Source organism: Sceloporus undulatus, chromosome 6 (genome assembly GCF_019175285.1).
Source record: "Sceloporus undulatus isolate JIND9_A2432 ecotype Alabama chromosome 6, SceUnd_v1.1, whole genome shotgun sequence".
In the NCBI taxonomy this organism is placed as follows: Eukaryota; Metazoa; Chordata; class Lepidosauria; order Squamata; family Phrynosomatidae; genus Sceloporus; species Sceloporus undulatus.
This window is the reverse complement of record NC_056527.1, coordinates 147934458-147946350: the sequence shown is the minus strand read 5'-3', so window position 1 is coordinate 147946350 and position 11893 is coordinate 147934458. Positions and strand designations below refer to the sequence as shown.

At 46.7% G+C, this 11893-nt stretch overlaps 3 protein-coding genes across 5 annotated transcripts in view; 2 read left to right on the top strand and 1 right to left on the bottom strand.

Moving 5' to 3' along the window:
* MINDY2 (MINDY lysine 48 deubiquitinase 2) overlaps window positions 1-11893 on the bottom strand; it is a 689230-nt gene that overhangs the window by 131508 nt on the left and 545829 nt on the right. The gene's annotated exons all lie outside the window — the stretch shown is intronic.
* MYO1E (myosin IE) overlaps window positions 1-11893 on the top strand; it is a 568767-nt gene that overhangs the window by 115944 nt on the left and 440930 nt on the right. The gene's annotated exons all lie outside the window — the stretch shown is intronic.
* The window catches only part of TPM1 (tropomyosin 1), a 46323-nt gene continuing 37736 nt past the window's right edge, over window positions 3307-11893 (top strand). Inside the window, exons 1-2 of one of the 2 annotated variants that reach the window (XM_042471404.1) lie at window positions 3307-3692; window positions 6504-6629. In XM_042471404.1, coding sequence (XP_042327338.1) covers window positions 3579-3692; window positions 6504-6629 — 240 coding nt within the window. In that variant the 5' untranslated portion in view covers window positions 3307-3578. The remainder of the gene's footprint in view (window positions 3693-6503; window positions 6630-11893) is intronic. The other variant, XM_042471403.1, reaches the window with a different exon arrangement.

Sequence of the window (11893 nt, the reverse complement as noted above, 5' to 3'; positions counted from 1 at the left end):
AAAGGAGAAAATCAACATTCAGAGTCTTGAACATTTAGGGTGGGCCATGTTCCCTTTTCCCACGAAGGGACCTGCCTTGGCTCTCCATTTCATGGTAGTGGAATTTGGGGTGAACGCAGTACAGGAGCCCTTGGTATCTGCTGGAGTTTGGTTCCAGGACCCCCTATGGATACCAAAATCCGTCGATGCTCAAGCCCCATTAAATACAAAGGCACAGTAAAATGGAGTCCCTTACTATGAAAGTATGCTGGCCACCTCCTTGCTGCAGAAGAGTCCCTTAGTTGTAATCCAAAACAGCCACATGCCCTGGTTTAGGAAAGTAAGCTGGCCACCCCTTCTGCTGTGCTGGCTGGGGGATTCTGGGCATTGAGGTCCAAAACTGGAGCTTTTCCTCATTCAGGACTGTAACCCATGGAATGTGGCCCCAATGTGGGATGTTATGGGCCAGTAAACCATGGTCCTTCTGTGTCTGTTTATTCAGCCCTTTTGATCTTGCTGGGCTGATTCATTCCCAATGGCTATGAGTCAGGCAGGGTTACACCTAGTAGTAGGCCGATCTAATCTCTCCACTCCTGCAATCGGTGTTGGTATGCCTTTGCTTTTCCACCTTATCTTGGGTGGACGCCTACAGCTGGCCGTTGTCTTTGGCTTTGCTTGAACATCTGGAACATGCCCTGAAAAACAAAAGATATAGAAATACACTGTTGGGTCAATGCTGCATCCTTAAGAACATCAGAAGCAACCTTAGCTATTGCTTACATGCAACTAATGGGACTGTGCTCCTTTTTGAATGCAACTCACAAATCACAACATTGGATCCCATTTATAGAAAACAACGCTAACACCAGTGCTTTAGGGTTTTAACATAATGTTTCTGGGACACAATGGCTGACTTTCTGCACCAGGGAATGTAGTCGCTCTGCAAAAATACTGCATTTGCTCCTGTAGTTGTTGCTTTGTTTGCATTTTTAAATATTCAAATTAAATCTCTGTTCTCTCTCTTTTCTTTTCTTTTTTTAGCAATTCCTGGCACCAGCTGCAGTGATTTATTCCCACCTTTAAGTGGGTTTCTTTTCAATTCCCGGACATATCATAGCAATGGGTTTCCTCCACTTCTCCGCATTTCTTTTATTCATATTTTAATATACCGGGTGATTCAAAAAGGCTGGCGGAAATCTAACAGCAAAGCTTTCCAGGTATGAGAGTGATCTGTAAAGTTCAGTTTTCCTCCTGGGAATAAAAGGAAATGTCCCTCGTGCGTTAAATGTTTAGACAGAGAGATAGATTGGATAGATAGATGGAATGGATAGATTGATTGATAGATAGAGAGGGGGGAATTGACAAATGATAGATAGATAGATAGATAGATAGATAGATAGATAGATAGATAGACAGACAGACAGACAGACAGACAGATATTTAGGATAGATAAGAGAGATGGAATGGATAGATAGACAGAGATAGATGGAATGGATGAGATAGATAGATAGATAGATAGATAGACAGACAGATATTTAGGATAGATAAGAGAGATGGAATGGATAGATAGACAGAGATAGATGGAATGGATGAGATAGATAGATAGATAGATAGATAGATAGATAGATAGATATTATTAATGTTTATTTATAAAGCACCATAAACGTTCATGGCACTTTAGAAACATCATCCAAACAGCCTATAACCTGCCAATGGCGTCCAATTTAAAAGGCCTAAAATATATACAAAATTCAGCAAGTTTTGCAGTTAAAATACAAACTGTAAAAATGACACACACACACACACACACACACATATATATAATATAAAATTAGAAAACAATGCTAAAGTGCAGTTCCACATAATTTAGAGAACAAGAAAGAAAAGAGATACATAGATAGACAGACAGATGATTTTTTTTTCCCTGTGGGACAACATCCATTACAAAACAGTTTGAAGAATCAATGCATCTCATACAAGAAATGCAAATGTGTTGATGACCAAATTACAACTGCATTGGACACAGGATGTGAAAAGGTTAAAAGCAAAAAGCAAACAAAAGGTTGGTGGATAAAATATCCAACCAGCCATCCTTCTTCAATATTTGGGAAATGCTGATCCTGTATCAAAGCAGAAATCATGTTATTATATGACGTGAAGTGAACCATTAAAAGTTGGGCGAGTGGGAATGGGCTAAGCCTAGTTCAGTGTTTCCAATCAAAAGCTAAATATTATATATATATATATATATAATCTCCCTCCCATCCTAACCCCCTTCATTCCGCATTTGGTTCCCACATGTGTTGCTCCCATTAGAAATGTAATGACATGCCAAAATCCGATCCACTGAGGCTGATGGAGATCGGTTTCAGAAATATGCCTCCAAAGCCAAAGCCAGGGAAGCAGTTCACATCTGTGTTGACTTTTGAGAGGGTTGGGGAAGGAGGTGCTCTGAAAGGGTTCCTTGTTCCTCAGGGGTGAACCCCAAACATTCAGTGTTCCTTTCCAAACAAACCGTGCCACTTGCCCTGAGAGACTGGCTCTCCCTCTGCCCTCCTGGAGGTCTAGGCCTCCCAGTTGCCTCTTTGACCTATGGCCACCCCAGGAATTGCTTCATAGGGCTTTGAGGCCCAACCTTTTTCTGGAAGGTCCTTCATTTCGCAGCCCCTGGTCCTCCTTTGCCCTGAGGACATCTGGTCAGGGTGACTGGGGTCCTCCTTTCCCAGGACATGTCCTCCATTTCATCCTGTCCAGGAGGGATTCCCAAAGGTCCTCCACTTGGAGCATCACTAAGAAGCGTGGATTGGCATTTCTATATATGAGTGTTATTTGGTCGTGTCCTCCCTATTTTTCTTGAAGGCCCTCCATTGTGCAGTGCCTGGTCCTCCTTTGTGGTGAGGACCAGAGTTCCTCCTTTTCCAGGACCTGTCCTCCATTTCAGCCTCCTCCTGTCTAGGAAGGCTTCCAGAATGTCCTCCATGTGAACTATGACTAGAGATGGGTGGCTTTGAGCACTGATTTGGCCAGGTCCTCCATTTGGCAGGGCCTTCCATGACTGCAAAGGAGGACAAGGCGCCCCAAAATGGAGGACCTTCCAGGACATCCCCCGAAGCAAGGCTCCAAAAACTTAATATCAAGAGAGACCCATGCCTTCCTTAGCCTTGCTCCAGATGGAGGACACTTGAGAGGGACGATGGGAGTGGAAGGGGTGTCCGGGAAAAGGAGGACGTGGCAGGTCCTCCTCCTGGCTTCCCATATATAGCCATCTCTGCCGGCTCAGTTGGCAGCAGGAGAGAAGGAAAGAAAGAAGGAAAGGAGGGAGGGAGGAGGAGCAGAAAGAGAAGGAAGGAGGGAAGGAGAAAGAGGAGGAGGAGGAGGAGGGCAGGGCCCCTCCCTCTCTGCCCCAAAGGGCTGCCTTGAGGCGGGGAGGGCGCCTTAAAAGCCCGGCGCCGCAGTCCGTCCCTGGCACTCAGTCCGAACTCCAAGGCCAGGCAGCCCTCCTCCTCTTCCTTCCCTGGGTCCCTCTCTTCCTCCTCCTCCTCCTCTTCTTCTCTTCCTTCTGTGTCGCCGGAGTCCCCCTCCATCCTTCCTCCGCAGCCATGGATGCCATCAAGAAGAAGATGCAGATGCTGAAGCTGGACAAGGAGAACGCCTTGGACCGCGCCGAACAGGCCGAGGCCGACAAGAAGGCAGCCGAGGACAGGAGCAAACAGGTGGGCAAGGAAGGGAAGGGAAGAAGGAAGGAGGGAAGAGAGGGAGGGTTGCCTAGGGTCCTCCTCTGCCCCTTCCCCTCTTCTTCTTCTTTGCGGAGGAGAAGGAAAGCACTTTCCCAAAGTTCCCAAAACTTTTCTAAAGTAGCCTCTGGCTCTATCTTTTCTTTTCTTTTTTCTGGGGGGGGGGGTGAGGAATGGGGGACCCAGCCCCCGGCCATTGAGGGGACTCTTCTTCTCTTTGAGGAAGTTACTTTCTTTGCCTAAAACCTCACCCCTCCTCCCTGGCAGAGTAGACCTATTGGATCTCTTGGGTCAACACAGAGGTAGACCTTTTGGGGATGATGGTCCGGGACTCATCGCAAAGAAAAGGCACTGCTCCCAACTCTGGGAAGGAAGGGCTTTCCCTGAAGAGGCAATGTCCCTGCCTTCCTTTGTCCTCTGGGTCGGTCTCCTGTTTCCTCTTCTTCCTCAGTCACAAAAGGGCTCTAATATACAGTGTGTGTATGTATGTGTGTATATATATATATATATATCAAAAGGGAGGATTTGAACCCAGGTCCAGTGTTGGTTGCCTCCCAGCTAGCCCCAAAGGAAGACAACTGAGGTTTGCCCTTGGAGAAACCCCCTACAAGAGCTTGGGATATCCTTTTCCTTCCTATCTTGGACTACAACATCCAGCATCCCCCGGTTGCCTTGGGGATTCTGGAAGATGTAGGCCCCCCCAAAAAACCCCAACCCCCCTGACTTGCAATGATAAAGGGGTCTCCTTCAGACTTTCCTCCAACCCTGGTCCTGAAAATGTTGACTCTGACCCTCTCGGATTCCTTGCCACCCACTTTTCAGGGGGGCATTTTTGCCCCCAAATGCCTTCCAGATGTCTGGCCTTATTTAGCAAAGGCAGGGAGCTCCATTAAACGCCCTTTAACTCTGGATTTCTTTTCACTCTTCCCTGAGAAGCAGGCAGGGAAAAGGAAGCTGGGGAGAAAGGGGCTACTTGGGGAGGGGGGGTCTGGGACCCCCCCAAAAGAAAGCATTGCCCCTTGGGAAATTTACCTCCATTCTCCAAATTCCTAACATTGCAGAAAGTGGGACTTGGAAACCAACCCCACCTAAAAGTGTCCTCTTTTGTGCTCCTTTTCTTGGGACACTTGGATTGCATTTCTAAATGCCTGAGTGAAGTTTTAAATGATTGAAATGCTCACTGCCCTCCAAAGAAAAACTTTATTTGCCCCCCCAAATTTGGGGAATGGAGGAAAGGTTCATATGGGGGGGGGGGCAAATAAAGTTTTTCTTTGGAGGGCAGTGAGCTCCTTCCCACCCACTTTATAGCCACACACCTGGAATTACTCTGGATTTCATGTGAGAGAAACTGGGTGGGAGAGCCATTGAAACACCGCTTTGGCAGAACTTAAACCAATGTGTTCAGAGCTGGAGGCAAAAGAAGATGTGGAATGAAGTCCCACTTCTTGGTGACACAGAACTGGGGTAAGCAGGGTGTGTCTGTGAGATAGATATAGATATATGTCTTCCCCATTTAGAACTTGGAGAAGTACTTTTTGGGGTGGGGGACTGCAACTCCCAGACTCCCGTGGCTGATTAGAGGATTCTGGGAGCTGTAGTCCCCCCTCAAAGGAACTTCTCCAAGCTGTGAGTGTTTCTTCACCCCATAAAGTGAGCAAGCAAACACAGTCTGAGCCACAAAATGGCTGAGCTGCCCATAGGAGGACTGAAAACAATATGTGCTGCATGGCCCCAAAACATATTTACTCTAATGAGTAAACATGTGGAAGATGGGACATTCAATGCTGCCGATTCTGTGCCCCTGGCAGGACTGACATGAGAGTACAATTTCCAGTAAAGTACATTGAGTCCAACCTACTTGCAAGTAAGTCAAACTGGCCCTTGTCCCTGATCCTCTTAAAAGGAGTACGGACTTACATTCGGCATCTATATGTTTGGTTCGCTTTTCCAGGAGGGAGTGGGTTGGAATGAGGGACATTGAGTCCCTAATGTCCTTTTTGGGGGGGTTTCAATTGTGTTTAAATTTCCCCCCAATTTGGGCTCTTTTACAGTCATAAACTGCTTAGAGACCGCTTGAACAATATGAAGCAGCATAGAAATGAAGCTGCTATTGCTATTTTAAATTGAGGCTGACTAGTCTGTGGATCAGGTTACAGCCACTGCTAACATCAGAGCTTGGAAAGGTTCACATTTTGGACTACAGCTCCCATGCTGCTGGCTGGGGAAACTATGGGAGCTGTAGTCCAAAAAGGAACCTTTCCCAAGCTAGAATCTATTGTTTCTTTCTGATGCTATTGTTTTTTCCAGTCTAGTGAGGGAGATGTTGAGAGTGATCTTGGTCACCCAAATGGGAGTGGGCTAAATGGTGGGGATGAAAGGTTGTTGGAAGAAGTGACAACAAATTGAGGGGAAAACCCTCCATTTCCTCCTCTTTTTTGCCCCATGGCTAGTTAGAGGACGACATAGTGCAGTTGGAAAAGCAAATGCGGGTCTCGGAGGACGAAAGGGACCGGGTTCTGGAAGAGCTGCACACGGCCGAGGAGAGTCTCCTGGCTGCGGACGAGAAAGCGGCCAAGGTAGCGTGCCGAACAAGCGATGCTAACGTTGTTTTCCCTTCCTTCCTCTTTCTCTCTTTCCTTTTTCTCTCTTTCCTGTCTTCCTGTCCTTCTGCACCCGCACCTCTCCTTTTGCGTGATCACCACCGTTGCCTGCCGCACCCCTCCTTCACCCCTCTTCTCCCCAACCCTTGGACCCCGATGGTGGCTTCCCACAAACGTTGCCCTTGGCTAGCTGGAAGATGAGTTGGTGTCCCTCCAAAAGAAGCTGAAAGGGACTGAAGATGAGCTCGACAAATACTCTGAGTCCCTGAAAGACGCCCAAGAGAAGTTGGAGCTGGCGGAGAAGAAGGCCACAGATGTGAGTACCTTCCCCCTTTCCTTCACCACCATTAACCACCTGTGCCACCAACCCAAGGGCTCTTCTCTGCCCATCCAGCATTGATGGCCTCCATCCAGAAGGACATGGGGTGTGAGGTCCAGTCTCAACAGAGTGGGCATTGGGGAGCCTACACTAATTTCCTTGCATGAGGTGCACTTTCCAACACCAAAGAGCATGGATGTGGTGTTTACACTAGGTACGTCTTCACCGTTGTGGGTTGTTCCTTGAACCTAAGGGGAAAGGGAGGGCAGGGAACATTCCTCTTGGTGAGGGCAACAATCCAGGAAGAAGAAAAAGGGACCCTGGTTTCCACATATAAAATACAGTGGTCCCCCCACATTCACTGGGGTTAGGGGTGAAGGACCCTACATGCGCGGTGGCTCCAGGCCTCTTACGGTGCAAGGAATGGGGGAAAACCATAAATAAAAAACACTATTATTTTTACCTAAGAGAAGCTCCAAGTCTTCCAGACTTTATGGTCAATGTCTGACAGAGGTTCATCATAGAATTATGCTGGAGGACCCACAAAAGCCTAGAATGGTGTTTTCTCTAGGAATCTCTGCATCCAGGACAACTCTGTGGTCAACATCTGCCAGAAGGTGATCGTAAAATCATGCTGGAGGACCTAAAAATGCCTAGAGAGGTGTCTTCTTTAGGAACGTCGAGGTTCTCCAGCACAACTCTGTGGTCAACTTCCTACAGAGATGTGCTGGAGGACCGAGAGATGACATAATGAATCAAAATTGCAAATAATCAAAGCTGCAACTATGGAGGGCCGACTGTATTTGCAAAAAGTTCCAAAGAACATGGTAAAAATATTTGCAAAAAGCTCCAAAGGAAATGGTAACAGATTCAGGCAACAACACAACTTTGCGTGGGAGTTTGTGCTTGGGTTGAAAACTGATTACACACATGGCACAACCCAGGAATGGAAATAAGGATTATTAGCTTCCGCACATCCATATTCAGTGTCCCCGCACTGAACCACCTGAGTAGGTAAAGAGTCGGCCAACCGCTATCCTTGATTTCCAAACCTTCTGGTGGCTTGGGAATGCAGAAGGAAACTGGTCTCTGTATGAAGACACTGGCTTGGAAGATGATACTGTACAGTACTTGCTAGCTTTGCAGTCTCTAGGACAGAGATCCAGGGGCTAAGCAAGGGGTTATATATAGCCCAGCACTTTATATGGTATAGTGTGAGAGCTGCACCCTTCTTGCTCTCTCATCCCACCCACCTGTCCAAGCCCTGAGAAGCATTAAATAGTTCCATGCATGTAGCTCTCAAACATGCACAGCAGTTCCAGGCCTCTTACGGCGCAAGGGACATTCTTTCCAAGCAAAGACTTCCTCCGAAGGTTAGAGGGAATCCTCTCCCTCCTGAGTCCATGAGGTCAGGCTCAACGGCGCTCCCTGTGAGAAAAATAAAATAAAACCATGGCCTGAATCCAGTGGGTTCGTCCCAATTAGAGTAGACCCATTGGATCAGTGACCGAAGGGTGAGCCAGTGCATAAATCCATCCCAGTGGTCCAGCTGGGAGTGATAGCAGGAATCCAGCCCTGAAATTCCCTGTAAATCCATGGCTATATTCAGCAACTGGCTTTGGAAAGACAGGCAAAACCAACTGAGATGTGTACAGAAAAGTTAAGCGATTGAACCAGCGCATAAATCTATTCCACTCGAGAGTGGCAGCAGGATTCCAGCCCTGAAATTCCCTGTAAATCAATATATAAATTCAGCAAGCGGCTTTAGAAAGACGGGCAAAAACAACCAAGATGTGTACAGAAAGTTAAGTTATTGCCAGACTTAAATAATGGTGGACGTTATACATTGAAAGGCAAATGTTTTAATGATATGTAGCCTGTTTAGTTCATTGTTTGGAGAGGGTGGATCCCAGTGATCCAGTCAGGAGTGGCAGCAGGATTCTAGCCCAGAAATTTCCTGTAAATCAATATATAAATTCAGCAACCGTTTTTGGAAAGACAGGCAAAAACAACCAAGATGTGTACAGAAAAGTTAAGTGATTGAGCCATAAATCTATTCCAGCAATCTAGTTGGGAGCAACAGCAGGATTCCAGTCCTGAAATTCTCTGTAAATCAATATATAAGTTCAGCAACCAGCTTTGGAAAGAAGGACAAAACAATTTGAGGATTCCAGCTCTGAAATTCCCTGAAAATCAATATATAAGTTCAGCAACCGGCTTTAGAAAGACGGGCAAAACAGTCCAGAGCAGTGTGAAGTCGAAGGCTTTCACGGCCGGCATCCATAGTTTTTTGTGAGTTTTTCAGGCGATGTGGCCATGTTCTGGAAGAGTTTATTCCTGACCTTTCGCCAATGAAACACCAGGAATGAACTCTTCCAGAATATGGCCACATAGCCCGAAAAACCCAGTAAAAGCTATAGTCCAGAGCAGGATTCCAGTCCTGAAATTCCCTGAAAATCAATGTATTAATTTAGCAACCAGCTTTGGAAAGACGGGCAAAACAGTTTCAGGATTCCAGCCCTGAAATTCCCTGTAAATCAACATATTAATTCAGCAACTGGAAAGACAGGCAAAGCTAACCAAGATGCATAGCAAAAAGTTGAGTTATTGAGCCAGACGTAAATAATGGTGCACATTATGCACTGAAAGATGAGGGTTTTAAGAACATCTCATCGTCTGAAACTCTCTTGCAAGCAATCTCTTGGCCTTAGCTCCATTCACAGGAGGAGCAGTGCCTGAGTCTGGGAGCCTAATCTGGTTCATATGTGTTTTCTCTTCTCTCTCTCTCTCTCTCTCTCTCTCTCTCTGTGGCTTTCTATAGATGGGAGTCAGCATTCCGGCTGGGCGTTTATTTAACTTGTTCAAAGGAACCGCATATAGATCCAGGGGAGATATTCCTTATAAGGAAAAGAATGCAGACTATTTTGAAATAGCTTGTCTCTCAGAGGAAGGCTGGAGAGAGAGAGAGAGGAGAAATGCTACCGGATTCTCAGAGAGAAAGGCGAAGGGTGTGGGACTCTGGAGAGACTTCATTGTTCTTTCTGTGCCGGCGCATTTTATTTGCAAAATGTTAAGGGCGATCTTAGGTCTCCCCAAAAACCCACATTTCTTTATGCACGAAGGCTTGTTTTTTTGCAGAGAGGGATGCCAGGAAGGGACGGCACTGATCCGTTTGGAAGAGGGCCTTGTCTCAAGAGGTTTCCTGGATGAATGAGGACAGATGGAAGGGATTGGCAGGTAGAAGTGAGAAGGAGGGAGGAATGAGGTCATGTTTGCCGCCTGGCATTGGCATGAGTCATGGTGGTGAACGCTGGTGCATCACTTCCTTTGAGGCGCACAGGTTGGCCTCCAGCAAAAAGAGGGAATTGCCCAGTGAGTCACATGTGAGGCGCTTACCTTGCGCCACGTCTCTTGGGCCGCCTGGCTGAGTCTTGCTGGGTGGCCTTTGCTGGAAAGGTGTGTCCATAAGGCTGGGCCTTCTTTTAGAGCAGGCAAGAATGGCTCAGCCTGGTTTGCACATGAGACGGGGGTATGAAAAGGCACACATAAAACGCCCTTGGCATCCACTGCAGTTGGGTTCCAGGATCCCCCCATAGATACTGAACTCCATGGATGCTCTAGTCCGATTATATACAATGGGGTATTATTATTAATAAGAATAATAAGTACAATGTTCCCTTGTTATCCATTGGAGTTTGGCTCCAGGATCCCCCCGTAGTTACCAAAATCCATGGATGCTCAAGTCCCACTATATACTATATTTGGGAGTAAATCCCATTATCCTTTGAATATGCATCCACATTGCAACCCCTGCTTTTGTTTAGGTTTTTGAAGGTCTCCTTGGGAGGCAGATGTATAGAGTTGCATCCAAAATGCTCAGCTGTGTGCATTCATTTCCCACTCGGGGTGGGGAGTCAGACTAGGCTTCTTCTGGTTACATTATTCACAGCTCTTCCCTGGAAAATCCATTTAGATGACCATTTTTTTTTCATGCGCCAGCCTCGCTGGACGCAGTTCGGACCACATTCCCACAGGGACGTAGCCGGGGGGGGTCTGGACCCCCCCTTCAGCAGGAGGAGAGAAAAGGGTGCTTGTTGGAGCGTGCGCGTGCACGCTTGCAGCCCCAAACAAATGCCAGGGCGCCCCTTGTTCTTGCTCTCCTGGAGGCTTCAGGAGGAGCAGAAGGGGCACCCTGGCGTTTGTTTGGGGCTGCGAGCATGCATGCACATGGCTCCAACAAGCGCCCTTTCCTCTCCTCCTGGCCCTGGCCCTGGCTCCTTTCTGCAAAGCCAAGAGGAGCGCAACTTTTTGCGGGGCTTCAGGGGGAGATGCCAAAAAGCCCTGGAAGAGAGGGAGGGAGGGACAAGAGGCCGCATCAGGCTGCATCCACACTGAAGAAATAACCAGGTTTGGCAGCGCTTTAACTCTTTTCTAGCTCATGGCTATGGAATTCTGGGAGTTAGAGTATGTTCTGGGGTCCAGATATTGAGGCTTGGCCCTTTTCTGGCTCCTTCCAGCCTTGTTTTTTCTCATTTTTAAAATAAAAATAAAATAAAATAAAATATAGTTAGCTGGCCCCTTTTCAGCATGTCAATGAGGATGCTTTGATGGAGAGTTCCTGCATGGCAGAATGAGGTTGGACTGGATCAGGGCCCTTCTTGGGGTCTCTTCCAACTCTAGGATTCTATGATTAATTAATTAACATAAGGAATCAGTCTAAAGGTCTGGGCCTCTCTGCCCGCCTGCCTTGGAAGCAAAGTCCATTGGCAGACCTCTGGGTTTTACTTTGCAAGGAGTTTTTATTTTCCTTATTTTCGCCTTTTTAAAGGAGTTTTCCCCAAATTCTGCCAGAGGATGAATTGGGACTGGAGTCCTATGGCCCTGTTCCAGGCAATGCTTGACTGCAGGTCCCATCATCCAGCAGCACCACAGACTGCTGGGAACTGCAGTCTAATAAGGCTGCACACTGCAGAAATAATCCAGTTCGACACCACTTTAATGCTACGGAAAATCCTGGGATTTGTAGTATGTTGTGGCACCAGAGCTCTCTGACAAAGAATGCTAAATGTCTCACAAAACTACAATACCCAGATATTGTTGTTGTTGTTGTTGTTATTGTTATTATTATTATTATTATTATTATTTTCTTATATCCTGCCTTTCTCCCAATATACGGACTCAAGTTGGTGATTTTCCATAGCATTAATCTATAGAATGTCTTTCTACAATGTAGATGGACACCTCCATTACATAATTTGTTG